Source organism: Chiloscyllium plagiosum, unplaced genomic scaffold (assembly GCF_037043375.1).
Source record: "Chiloscyllium plagiosum isolate Xiang-an unplaced genomic scaffold, Cpla_swu_hap1 HiC_scaffold_13, whole genome shotgun sequence".
NCBI classification, from domain to species: Eukaryota; Metazoa; Chordata; class Chondrichthyes; order Orectolobiformes; family Hemiscylliidae; genus Chiloscyllium; species Chiloscyllium plagiosum.
The window spans coordinates 87,460,304-87,474,975 of NW_028270151.1; the positions used below are offsets into that span (position 1 = coordinate 87,460,304).

Below are 14,672 nucleotides of genomic sequence, written 5' to 3' on the forward strand. Positions count from 1 at the left end.
TGGCTTCCTCCCACAGTTCAAAGATGTGAAGGTTAGGTGGACTGTTAATGCTAAATTGTCTGTAGTGTCCAGGGATGTGCAGGCTAGGTGGGTTAGCCATGGGAAGTGCAGAGTTACAGGGATAGAGTGGAGGAGTGAATCTGGGTGGGATGCGCTTCAGAGGGTCAGTGTGAACTCGATGGGCTGAATGGCCTTCTTCCACACTGTAGGGATTCCATGAAATGTTGACTCCCAACTTGAACCTACTGACTCAATTCAACACAGATGAAGAATATCAAAAGCATTTTCAACCCATCAAACCAATTTACCGTGTCAAAAAAAAGAGTGCACTGGCAATCAAACCTGTTTCACGAACTGTCCTATAAGTGCAAATGTTGAACTGAATCAACCAAAATGACCCATTTGTTTCTCTTTTTTACTATCAGAGTAAAAAAAATGTACATTAGACTTCAATATACTCAAAAATAACTTTTTATTATAAGCAAGATACATTCTTTAAACAAGTGGTAACAATGGTTAACAACTGAATTACTCTTGAGATCTAAACTATATTTCCTTGATTCCAAACACACACACATTCATAGGCAGACAAGACAAAACTAAAGCTGTGCAGAGTAAAAGGAACCCCTGTGGACAAACTGAACAAATTCAGATTTCCCATAGTTCTTTTAAGTCCCTTTCAGCGAGATCAAATTGCTGACATCCACTGAGGGAATATCTTCAAGCCAGACTTCACACTCATGTGGAAATCAGTTTGGAACCCTAACATTTAAACTTTATCAAGTTTCACAAATACTTTATTAAGAGATAGTTCAAATGGCCTTACTCCTGAATGAAAAGGGAGAAAGATAGTTTTGCTTTACCCTGCAAGTCTGCTGCTCAGTGATAAAGGGACATAATATTCACGTCTTACTTCTGTCAAAAGAATCCATTGGACTCTTCCCCCAAAATTACATCTTTTGTGCAGTAAACAGTTAAATCACACCATTCTTTGTCCTTTTGTTTGCAAGAAATCACATGATAAGCCCTCTTCCATTAACATAGAGTCTCACTTTCCATAAATATATACATTCTGAATAATATAGGTACACATATAAACAAGATTGCAGTCATCAAAAAAGTCCCTTTGGATCCATTTATCATGATTAGATTAGATTACTTACAGTGTGGAAACAGGCCCTTCGGCCCAACAAGTCCACACCGACCCCCTGAAGAACAACCCACCCAGACCCATTCCCCTACATTTACCCCTTCACCGAACACTACGGGCAATTTAGCTAACCTACACATTTTTGGATTGTGGGAGGAAACCAGAGCACCCGGAGGAACCCCAATCAGACGCAGGAAGAATGTGCAAACTCCACACAGATAGTTGCCTGAGGTGAGAATTGAACCGGGGTCTCTGGCGCTGTGAGGTAGCAGTGCCACCCAAGGGTTTCACAGATTTTTTTTAAGATTAGATTAGACTAGATTCCCTACAGTGTGGAAACAGACCCTTCGGCCCAACAGGTCCACACCGACATTCCAAAGAGTAACTCACCTAAACCCCTTTTCCCTCTGACTAATGCACCTAATTGACAATTTAGCATGGCCAATTCACCTAACCTGCACATCTTTGAACTGTGGGAGCAAACCGGAGCACCTGGAGGAAACACACACAGACACGGGGAGAATGTGCAAACTCCACACAGACAGTCACCCGAGCTTGCAATTGAATCCGGGACCCTGGTGCTGTGAGGCAACAGTGCTAACCACTGAGCCACCGTACCACCCCAATTTATCAGAGTAGAGATATCACAAAGCTGTTACATGGTTTAAACTGAAAGTTAAGTGATCAAAAATAACCATTTTTTTAAAAACAATTATAGAAGAATATCATTAAAATGTATTTTTATGACAAGTATCTTCAAAAGAATCTTTTTCAGATCAAAATGACTTTCAAACCCCCATTTTAGGAGTTAGGTATAAAACTATTGTCCGTATAGGCAGCATCACAAATATTAAACCCCTCATTCCACAAATCCCTGACATAGTCACTAACCAGGAACCATTACAGACAGTGGAAAGTGAGACAGAGAAACTGAGGCAGAACTTTCTAGAAAATGAGGAACACTTGTTCCATTTCAGTACAATAGGAGTCTGTCAGGTTTCTGATATCATTACAACTGCTGTTTTCCACTGGGTCAGTGTTGTTTAATCTCCAAGGGTTAACCTCAGTGGCACCTGTGTGAGCTGACGAAGGCCCAAGGTTGGGGAGATTATTAAAGGGATTAACTGAGAAATAAAAGTCACAAAATAAGGGAATGAGACTAAAGATAAGGTTGGAGGAGTATCAACTTACTCAAGAGTCTTTGTAAAGTGTGCAAATGCTGCAGAAAACAGTGCTCCTGGCGGAATGACAGATGACTTCCTGTCATCCCACCGTCTTAGCTCAGCGAAACTATTAGAATGATTTGCTGGTCACTCTCAGGCATGGGTCCAAATGGCCTAAAGCCAAACACTAGGAACACACACCAGGAGCCAGAGATACTGGGATTGAGTTACAAAGTCTCAATAACATCAACACACAGCCTGCTTCACTGGAATGAATGCAGGAATGGTAAGGTCCCTGAGAGACAGGGCTGATCGGAGCCCTGACAGAATTAAAACTAGGGTGCAAAATCCTATCATTGGGTCTCAAATCAGTAAGTATACAGTGGGTGCAGTATAACTCCAGTCCATTTTAATAAGCACACCTTCTGTTTATGGGCGCTTTACAAAATGGCATTTCAATATTCAATAAAGGGGCTGCTCCCATCATATTAATGATGACAGACAGACAGATCTCCCTCACAGAGGACCCAAGTGACATACAGCAAGTTGACACAATGTCTCTGACTCAGATACCAGCTCAAGACTGGTAGCTGGGGGTCAAGCTGTTTTCAAATAGTTGGGCAGATCCTCCCCAGTTTCTGGAGTCTTTCTATCTTAATTGTAACCACAGCTGAACAACAAGCTCAATTCCACAAAGTGACAGACCCCTTTGGTTCAGTTAAAACGTTTGAATATACAAGGACAGTTAATTATAAACATAGACCCATTTGAAGAGTGTCCATTCATTCAAGAGAAACAATAGTGCAAAGATTTCCCCTATTTTACAGAAAATTGCTGAAATCTTAAATAGAAAGCTGCAATTCATGAAACATTTAAAATTATATTTATCACTTTTAAAAATGAATGCTTGCATTTGTATGTATCTGGTACAATCTCACTATAGGCAAGGGACAGTGATTCAATCGATAAATAATGCCACCTGTCACAATGTAAGCTCCAATTTGTTCTCCTCAGATGAGACTGCAGAGTAAAAGATCAGTGGGGACAGGAATTGACCAAGACCCAAGAGCTTGGTGATTATTAAGGGATGAAATGAGAAGCACCACGACAAATAAAAATCAGGAAGGGCAAGAGACTAAAATTCACGTAAAAGGAGTATCTTAAGATTAGGTAATTGAAAAGGTTAGTCTTACTTGTTAAGAAAATTCAAGCTTAAGTCATAGCAGTTGAGGTCAGCCAAGTGAAGTGTGTCACCTGTCATATGTGGGAAGTCACGGACCCTATCCGTGTCAAAGATGCCCACATGTGCAGGAAGTGCTCCCCGCTGTGAGGCTGAGAGTTAGTTGGAAAGTAGGTTTCAGAGAAGTGGCCGCATCACAGCTAATGGGATTGGAGGAAAGGAAGGATTGGCTGACTGACGGACTGAAAGCAGAGGGTCATTATAAATGTGTCTTTCTCTGGATGATGAACTGTAACTAGTGGGGTGCTGCAGGGTTCAGTTCTCAGACCTCAACCATTTACAACCTACATTTATTGGTGTGCAGGCAGGGACAGAGTAAAACATAGCAACGTTCACAGATGGTACTAAAATAGGTGGGAATGCAGGCAGTGATGAGGAGATAGACAATGTTTCTGCACGTGCAGACCCAACTCCAGGGTGGTATTTTAGTTCCCTGTGCCAGGGTCAGGGATGTCATTGAATGGCTGCAGGACATACTAAAAGGGAAAAGGTCAAAAGTCAGAGATTGTGGTACATATGGCATGTAAGTGACCTCCAGCTAAATTGTACCTGATCTCCACAAACACTTGTAGCTGTAACCCCATATCCAAAGTGGTGCACCACTTCTCCAAAGGAGTATCCCAGCTCTCCAGAAGAAACCCAGAAAATTCAGACCTGCACTTATGAGGTCTACAGAGCACAGTTCGATCCTGTTTTGTTTTCCAAGATTATGATTGTCTCTGTTGAGGAGAAAATATTGGAAGGGGGTGATAATCTTGCATTCTGCCCTGGAAATCAGCATTTTTCATTCTAATTGGTAAGGGAGTGTCATTTCTGGTGGTCCCCAGAGGTAGTACATCAATGAAAATCAGATTCTGGAAGACCTAATGTCTGGGACCACAAGCGTGGAGTTTAGAGCAGGCAAAATTAGGTCAGTTCTCAATGTATTTCCTTTGGATATTGCTTTTGATATGATCCTAGGATACTTTAGAGTGGGAGCTTGGAATCTTAGGGAGCTGCATCTTTGCTTTAGCATTCCCACCTTTTCTTTGAAACATAATCTTTGGTGGGCGGGCGTGGGGGGGGGTGTTGTTTACCCTGACCTGCTGTGCTTTTCCAGCACCATTCTAATTCAGACACGGGTGTTGTTTACAGGTTATTTGATGGGATTAGGTGCCCTTTAAGACTCAACTTTGGGAAGAAGACTGTTTGTAAAAGCTGTATACTCCTCCTTGGAATTTTTCACCTGTTAAACAAAGTGTTGAGAAGTGAGAATTGTTGGGACATATCAGTAATGTTAATAAGTGTCGAGAACTGCCAAGAAGCATCAACTCATCAAAAAGGGTCAATATACATCAAGATTTGTTTTTTCTTTAGGAAAGGGCACATTTTTCAGTACAGTCTGCAAAGTAGACTTAAGTTATAGAGCTATGTTTGAATTCTTGCAAGGAGAGAATTAATCAGCTGGCATTGAAGAGGACAAGTGTGGAGACTAGATGTAGACGCAATGCTGGAGGGGTGCAGCGGGTCAGGCAGTATCCGATGGAGCAGGAGAATCAGCGTTTCGGACATATGCCCTTCATCAGGAATTATGCCCAAAGTGTCATTTCTCCTGCTCCTCGGATGCTGCCTGACCTGCTGTGCTTTTCTAGCACCACTCTTGTTGCACGGAAAATTATGAAAACAAAGTTAAAGACGAAGGTAGAAGTGCAGTTAGTTGAAAGTCTGAAAATAAAAGGCAGGGGCAGAATGTGTGAATATCATATTGCACCCAGGAATCATTAAAATGTCAGGAAATTTGACAGAATCCAGGCTTTGCATTGGAATGCACAACGCATTCGGTATAAAATTAACAAGTTAACAGCACAAATAACGGTGAATAGGCACAATTTGGTGGTTATTACTGAGATAAGGTTGCAGAAAGACCAGATTTGGAATTGAATATCTGGGGTACTCAGTGTTTCAAAAGGATAGGCAGGAGGAAAAAGGAGGTAGTTTATTTAGTTTTGTTAATGAAGGAAGAGACCAATGCTATAGTGAGAAATGATGTCACTTTTGCTAGAAATAAGAAATGACAAGGGAAATAAGTCCCCGGTGGGAGTAATCTGTAGGTCTCTTGACAGTGGAAAGATACAGATGAAGATACAATGAGATGAGGCCAAGTGGAACCTCATAGTATCAGCCATAGTGATTTGTGCGGTTGGCAGCGATTTTGTAGTAATTAGCAACCAATGCAAATATGCACACCAAATTAACATAGGATTGGTCTACTTCCAAAGAAGTGCCATCCTGCACTCGGAATGCTAATTTGGTTTCTCTCTCCACAGGTACTACCAGACTTGCTGAGCTTCTTCAGCACTTTACATCAGTTCCTCATATGTGCTTGGACAGAATTCACTAAACAAGTATTCTATTATAGACCGACTTCCTTTAATATGAGCTCTATGCCGGCCACTTAAAAAATTCCAGATATGGACCCCACGTGTCTTTGTGAATTCATTTCTAATCTCCTCACTGTTCTCGTTCCATGTACCTTCTTCAAAAAACCTTTGCCAGTTGGTGTATGGAACAGGGTAGAACCAGTTGCTGGACAGATACAGGATTCCTTTGCATTTTTTGTTCAGAAAGTCATCGAGATCATCAGTCCCACACCATTTCTTCAAAATCCGAGTCATCAGTTTAGGACCTTGATGGCCCCAATCTGCTCCATTGTAATCCTCAACAAAATCACTTAAGCAACTCTCAATAAAGGAATGAGAGTGGTTAAATCCCAAAGCTGCATTATTGGCACGATTATTGGATTCTTCACAGAGGAAGTTTTCAAACTGCAAAGGTTTGATTGAAATGACATCTGTGTCCAGGTAGATGCCCCCGTACTTCCACAGCAAGGCTAGCCGACAGCCATCAGCGAGCACATGGAACCAGAAAGTTTCCTTGCTGGGATCTACCTGTAAAAGAATAAAGGTTAGTAATCGCTATCTTTTGATACTTTAAATGATCCTTCTCTCCAAATAGTGTCTCCTCCCTCCACACAGTGCTCACTGGTTAAGTACCAGTTCCTGAGAGCACTTTGTAATGGGCTGCAAGGTGGGTCTTGAGGAGAGGGGAATCTGGGCTGGTTCAATTGTAAACTTGCACAGGGTCTTTCAATAGAGAAAAGCTGCAGCCTCTTTCCCCATTGCCCCTGGCATAGTCTCCAATTTCAACCACAAGAGCCAGAGTCCTGGGAACCACACCACAGCCACACGTCAAATAAAACTGTATTTCAAACGTGCATTAAAAAAAATCCCTCAGTCTTCAGATCGAGTGAGAGCCTATTGAGTATTTCTGACCACGTTCTTGCCTAATTCCGTGTCTTATGCTGAAATATTACTGTGGAATAGACAAATGTGTGTCTTTTTGAAATATAAAGGTGGGCTATCACAAGATTGAGTCACTGGATGAATATACCACATTGTCAATCACTCATCCTGCTCTTGCACATTGGATCCTTCAGCAAGGTATATTAAAGAGACAGGAGACAGCACACATGCTCAGACATAAACAAGTTATTACATTTAAAGTTTGTATAGTTATTAGAAAGCCTGATAAGCCTGATAAAAAAAAATCCAGTTGATAGAAACCGAACATTTCAAAACTAGTAGTTAACTTTTGAGCTTGATCCTCAGCGTTGCATTTATGTGTGTGTGTGTGTGTGTGTGTGTGTGTGTGTGTGTGTGTGTGTCACAGCTTTGTTGACCTTTACCTGACTTGAAATCACTTCAGCTGCAGCAAATACCCTCTACGACCAATAGCAATGGCTTCCAATGACCATCCATTCAGCCAACTGGACAGTATCAGTGTGCCAGCCTTTGACAGGATGATGAAGCTCCTGTTATTGTCTCCAACAGGAAAGCCGATGAGAGGATTACAGGACAATGGCACAGACAGTCCAAGAGAACAGAGACCAAATGCTCCCAGGATGATTAGGTGCCGACTTTTCATTTGCAAGTTTGAATGACACTGGTGTCATTGGAAATGCGGGACAATGCTGCCAGTAGCTGTTACTGTTCATGACTCAATAAAAATGTCAGCTACTTTCTGTTACTCATTTCTGTAAAAGCTAAAACACCTACAGCAATATCTGTGGTAAAGCAGTGATGATGCACTGAGCACTTCCACTTGATTGTTCCTCTACATGTTGGCATTAATATGGTTCTTGTACCTTTGAGGAATTTCAGGGATGGGGGCATTCACTTATGTGGCTAACAGGTTGTCACTAGTCCTGCCTAATACCACCAAAATTAGCCTTCCTCCAATTTAGAACTTGAAATTTACATCTGGTCTATCCTTTTCCGTCACTATTTTAAAATTGATCAAAATATGGTCGCTGGCCCCAAATGCTCCCCCACTGACACCTCAGTTATCTGCCCTACCTTATTTCCCAAGTGTAGGTCAAGTTTTGCATCTTCTCTAGTAGGTACAACCACATACTGAAATCAGAAAACGTTCTTGCACACACTTAAATTCCTCTCCATCTAAACTCTTAACACTATGGCAGTCCCAATCTATGGTAGGCAATTTTAATTTTCCAAACATAACCTCCCTATTATTCTTACAGATAACTGAAATCTTTGTTTCTCAATTTCCCGCTGACAATTATACGATCTATAAATACAATCCCATAAGATGATCATCCCTTTCTTATTTCTTGGTTCCACCCAAATAACTTTCCTGGATCTATTCCCAGGAATATTTTCCCCAAATACAGTTATCCCTTGTCAACATACCACTCCCCCTCCTCTCTTGTCCCCCTTTTTATGCTTCCTATAGCATTTGTATACTGGAACATTAAGCTGCCAGTCGTGCCCATCCCTGAGCCACGTGTCTGTAATTGCTATGATATTCCAGTCGCATGTTCCTACTCGTGCTCTGAATTCATCTGTCATCTTTGTTAGGCCTCTTGAATTGACGTAAATGCAGTTTAATTTATTAGTCCTACCTCGTTCTCTGCTTTGTTCCTGCCTGCCCTGACTATTTGACTCACTCCGTTTCCTAACTGAAACAGTCTCAGATTGATCTCTTTCCTCACTTTCCCCCTGGCCCCACTCCCCACCTTTGGGGCAGCACGGTGGCACAGTGGTTAGCACTGCTGGCTCACAGCGCCAGAGACCCGGGTTCAATTCCCGCCTCAGGCGACTGACTGTGTGGAGTTTGCACATTCTCCCCGTGTCCGCGTGGGTTTCCTCCGGGTGCTCCGGTTCCTCCCACAGTCCAAAGATGTGCAGGTCAGGTGAATTGGCCATGCTAAATTGCCCGTAGTGTTAGGTAAGGGATAGATGTAGGGGTATGGGTGGGTTGCGCTTCGGTGGGGCGGTGTGGACTTGTTGGGCCGAAGGGCCTGTTTCCACACTGTAAGTAATCTAATCTAATCTAATCTAATCAGAGGGAGATGGGTCTGGGTGGGTTGTTCTTCAGGGGTTCGGTGTGGACTTGTTGGGCCAAAGGGCCTGTTTCCATACTGTAAGTAATCTAATCTACTAGTTTAAATCATCCAGAGCAGCTTTAGCAAATCTCCCTGCCAGTATATTAGTCCCCTTCCAATTTAGGTGCAATCTGTCCTTCTTGTACAGATCGCTTCTACCCCAGAAGAGATTCCAATGTTCCAAAAAGTGAATTCTTCTCCCCTGCACCAGCTCCTCGGCCATGCATTCATTTGCTCTATTCTCCTATTCCTACCCTCACTTGCTCATAGCACCAGGAGTAATCCAGATATTACTACCCTCTAGGATCTTCTTTTTAAATTCTTGCCTAACTCTCTATATTCTCCCTTCAGAATTTTATCCTTTTCGCTTCCTGTGTGGTTAGTTCCAATGAGTACAATGACCTTCTGCTGAGCCTTCTCCCTCTTGAGAACATTCTGCACCCTCTTGGAGATATTCTTGATCCTGGCACCAGGGAAGCAACACACCATCCTGCTCTTTCGCTGCTGGCCGCAAAAAAGTCTGTCTCTATCTCGGACTAGAGAGTCCCCTAACACAATCGATTGCTTGGAACTCGCCGTACCCCTCATTACAATGGAGCCAGTCTCGATACCAGAAACGTGGCTGCTTGTGCTACATTCCCCTGAGAGTCCATCACCCCCTACATTTTCCAAAACAGTATACTTGTTTGAAATGGGGATAGCCACAGAAGACTGCTGCGCTACCTGCCTACCCCTCCTACCTTTCCCTGAGCTAACCCATGTACCTGACTGTATCTGTGGCTTTTCTCCCTTCCCATCCATCACATCCCTTAGCTCTTGTAAATTCCTCATTGCTTCTAACTGCCTCTCAAACCGATCCATGCAATCGGATAGGATTCACTACATTTCTCTTACCCACCCTCATCTATTCGAATCATGGCATCATTAACCTGACCTTGCATCTTGGCACCCTATCCACTTGACATGCCACTTCCTGCCCACATAGCATCCTACCACATGGTACCAAAGTCCCTATGGGGCAGGCAAACTATCCAGCTGGTACCCCATATATCTGGCACCTTGGATCCTACTCACCTGACACACCATTACCTGGCACTCTAGCATCTTACCGGCCCTGTACCCATCCCTGGAACATCTGGATAACAAAGGACATCTATGTCTACACTCCCATTTATTGATTTTACTTCTGCTTTCAACACCATTAATTCCAACAGAACTCATCTCTAAACTCAGAGACCTAGGACTCTACACCCTCCTCTGCAACTTGTTCCTTGCTGTCTACGGGTCAGGAAGTCAATCAGTAAGGATAGGTGACAACACCTTCTTTACCATAATCCTGCCCCACAAGGTTGTCTATCAGCCCTTACAATACTCTTTACACACTCACGACAGTGTAGCCAAATTCAGCTGTAACTCCATTTCTAAGTTTGCTGATGACACTACTGTAGTACATTGTATCTTAAACAACGATGAGACAGAGTACAGAAAAGAGATAGAGAGCTTAGTGGCATGGTGTAAAGATACCAACCTCTCCCTCAATGAAGCAAAATGAAGGAGCTGGCCAACTTCAGGAAGCGTAGTGGGGAATATGCCCTGTCAATGTCAAATGGTGCTGCAGTCGAGAGCTTTAAGCTCCTCAACGTAAATATGATCAACAATCCGTCCTGGTCCATCCACGTCAATGCCTCTACCTCCTCAGAAGGCTAAGGAAATTCAGTATGTCCACAATGTTTTTTACCAATTTTTAGAGATGCACCATAGAAAGCATCTTATCCAGATACATCACTGTCTCCCAGATACACCACAGGTTGGTATGGTAACTGCTCTGCCCAAGACCAGAAGAAATTACAGAGAGTTGTGTACACAGTCCAAGCCATAATACAAACCAGCTTTCCATCCATTGACTCCATCTACACTTGCCACTGCCTTGGGAAAGTGGCCAACATAATCAAAGACCCCACCCACCACAGTTATAATCTCTTCCACTTTCTTCCATCAGGCAGAAGATACAAAAGTTTGACAACAGTTTCAGGAACAGCTTCTTCCCTACTTTTATCAGACATTTGAACAGATCTCTCACATATTAGGGTTGGTCATTCACTGCACCTTCTTCGTAGCTGTAACCCTGTATTCTGCATTCTATTCTATTATCCTGATGTACTCTCATATCATATGATTTTTCTAGACAGCATGCCTAATGATACTTTTCACTGTATGACAGTACACGTGACAATAATAAACTCAAATCACTCTATCCCTATGTATTCGGCATTCTATCCATGGAACTGACCACTTCCCTAGCAGCACCTTACCCAGCTAGCAATCTACTACACTGGTATCCTGTCCCCTCAACCTCTACAATCTGTGTAAGATTACCACTCCTCAAAATCTGGTCCACATTATCTTAAGCAATAGATCACAAACAAATACAGAATACTGGAGGAACTCAGCAGGTCTGGCAGCAATGTGCTAGGAGATACAGAGATAACATTGAGTCTGGGATGACTCTTCAGACTTTTGTGCACAGATGCTGCCAGACATGATGAGTTTCTCCAGCATTGTGTGTGCGTTTGCTTCAGATTTTGCTTTTACAACAAAAGATTTGACCTGGATCTCCTCTCGTTTTGGATGAGGGAATAACTAGTTGAGTCACCAATTAAAACTGCTACATTCCTTCTGGGGCATGGTTCCCCTGACATCTACTGCCTAAACACCCTCTGTTTAAATGAGCCAAGCCATTTTAACATAGTATATGTGTAATTAACTGGGATATAGAGACAATCCTATTGTATCAAATGAACATCAGAGAGACGCAAAGCAAAACATTAGCTAACCTTTGCTGGATAAAGACAGAATTAATATTCTCTGGGGAGTTGCCAAATTAATGGTCCCCATACCACCAATGAACAAAGTCCAGTCTGAATAATTGAGATAAACATTGATTTTCAGAAAGAAAATTATCCTGGTTTTCTTTCAGATTCTCCAAATGATTTTGTCTGGACCGGAAACTGAAATTCAATCTAAAACCCACAAGAATTCCAGTTCAGCATTATCCATCATCGTATATATAGAAACTGGGATGTAGCTTGTCAGTGTAAAGTTTACTATTTCATTTGGCAGATTAGTGACTAATGGCAGCTATTATCATCCACAAAATCAAGCAGCCAGTTCTGTACAACTCCTTACCTTCTCATACCATCCAGCCAAGGGAGTGCTGCTAAACAGTTCTTTAGGATTCAAAGGCAAGATGAACACATTCTTGAATGAAGAAAGCAGAAGGATGCCTTTGTACTCAGGTTCTTGATACGCAGATATATCACCATTGAATGCTTTCATGAAGAAATAAACTGGCTTGTTTGGGTTTAGTCTAGCTGCCGATTCAACGCTGCACATGATCAACGGGGAAGGGTTTAGTTCACCGGATGTTTGCACAAACATAATTCCGGGCTCTGTGGTTGGATGCGGATGTTTCACAATCAATGCTTGAATCCAAGTGCTCTCAGTAGAGACCTGGCCAGACGTGGTCAATTTCATTTGGGAAGCTTCTGCTGGTTTGCTGGAGTTTCCCAGTTTATACATCAGGGTGTTTTGCTTGAAAGTTCCCTTGACTTCATCACATGAGTTATTGAGCATATAAAATAAACACACAAGCAAAAAAATGGTGATGATGCCCATCCCCATGCGAAGTGATATTTTATACTGCTTAATAACTGGATGTTTTTCTTGGATAACTCCTGTGAAAAGGAAGAACCATTGAGATGTCAGTAAAACAGCCAGGTCTGCTTTATACCTGTGACACGTACCAGCTATGAGTCCAATAGACAAAATGTTTGGTTGCTGAAAATCCAAATAAAAACAGAAAATGCTGGAACTTCTCAATAGGTTCTGACAACAGACCTTATTGGGGGTGGCACGGTGGCTAGCACTGCTGCCTCACAGCACTAGAGACCCAGGTTCAATTCCTGCCTCAGGCAACTGTCTGTGTGGAGTCTGCACGTTCCCTCAGTGTCTGTGTGGGTTTCCTCCGGGTGCTCCGGTTTCCTCTCACAGTCCAAAGATATGCAGGTTAGGTGAATTGGCCATGCTAAATTGCCCGTAGTGTTAGGTGAAAGGGTAAATGTAGGGGAATGGATCTGGGTGGGCTGCTCTTTGGAGGGTCGGTATGGATGTGTGGATACTGTAAAAAATCTAATCTAATCTAATCTAAAAACATTTATGGACAAAGAAGCAGAGTCAGAGACTCTTTACTGAAAACTCAGCTAATTTCAGAGAGTTTCAGAGAATGTTTCTCTTTGTGGGCCTCAGCAGCTCTTCTCAAACATTTCTCTGAAGATCAAAAGAACAAAAGAACAACAGGCCCTCCAAGCCTGTGACGATTATCATGCCCTAACTAAACTAAAAAACAAAGCTTCTGTTCTTATTCAGTCCATATCCGTCCATTCCCTCCCTATTCCTGTAACCATCCAGATGTCTCTTAAATGTCGCCAATGTGCCTGCTTCCACCACTTTTGCTGGCAGCATTCCACACTCTTACCACTTCCTGCATTAAAAACTCATCTTGTACATCTCCCTTAAAAACTTTCTCCCTTCTCACCTTGACTCTATGCCCCCTTGTAATTTAAACTTCAACCCTGGGATAAAACCTCTGACTATCCACCCGATCTATGCCTCTCATAATTTTGTAGACCTCTATCAGGTCTCCTCTCAGCTGCTGTCTTTCCAGTGAAAACAATCTGAGTCTTTTTAACCTTTCCTCATAGCCAATGCCCTCAAGACCAGGTAACATCCTGTTGAACTTACTCTGCACTCTCTCCAGAGACTCCACGTCCTTCTAGTAGTAATGTGGTGACCAAAACTGGACACAATACTCCAACTGCGACCTAACAAGGGTTTTTTTTACAGCTACAATATGATCTGCCAACTCTTGTAGTCCATGCGCCAGCCAACAAATGCAAGCACATCATATGTTGTCTTGGCCACCTATGTTGGCACATTTAGAGAACTATGGATCTGCATGGCCAGATCTGTCTGTGTGTTAATCACTTCAGGATCAATGCAGTATGCCACAATGATGTCTGGCTCATGTCTTTATGGTCTTGCTAGCTGCATGAATCCTCAAAACTTAGTGCCAACGCTATCTTTAAAACTGCTGTGCACCAGTCAAATGCTGTCAGTCAGGAGATCCTGAGTATGGGCCAGCATTAATTACTCATTCCTCATTGCCCTCGAGAAGGTGGCGATAAGCTGCCTTCTTATGCTGTTGATTGACCCACAATGCCCTTAGGGAGGGAATTCCAGGATCTTGACCCAGTAACACTGAAGGAACTGCAATGTATTTCCAAGCCATGATAGTGAGTGGCTTGGAGGAGAACTTACAGGTGGTGGTTCCATGTATCTACTGCGCTTGCTCTTCTAGATGGAAGTGGCCATGGGTTTGGAAGTTGCTATTCTTGGTGACTGTCAGTGCATCTTGTAGACAGTACCCATTGCTGCGACTGAGCATCTGTGGTGTAAAGAGTGGATATGTGTGGATGTGGTGCCAATCAAGTGGGCTGCTTTGTCCTGGATGGTGTCAAGCTTCTTGAGTGGTGTTGGCACTGTCCCCATCCAGGCAAATGGGGAGTATTCCATCACTCTTCTGTCTTGTGCTTTGTAGATGGCTTGGGGAAGTCAGGA

At 42.8% G+C, this 14,672-nt stretch overlaps 1 protein-coding gene across 2 annotated transcripts in view; it reads right to left on the minus strand.

Annotated features, from left to right (window-relative positions):
* Positions 1–455: 455 nt before the first annotated feature.
* Positions 456–14,672, minus strand: part of LOC122555683 (lactosylceramide 4-alpha-galactosyltransferase-like) — a 50,888-nt gene continuing 36,671 nt past the window's right edge. For both annotated transcript variants that reach the window (XM_087993890.1, XM_043701697.2), the window contains exons 2-3: positions 12,183–12,730; positions 456–6,480 (exon numbers count right to left, since the gene is read on the minus strand). In XM_087993890.1, the coding sequence (XP_087850016.1) occupies positions 5,893–6,480; positions 12,183–12,677 (1,083 nt within the window). In that variant the 5' untranslated portion in view covers positions 12,678–12,730 and the 3' untranslated portion in view covers positions 456–5,892. The remainder of the gene's footprint in view (positions 6,481–12,182; positions 12,731–14,672) is intronic.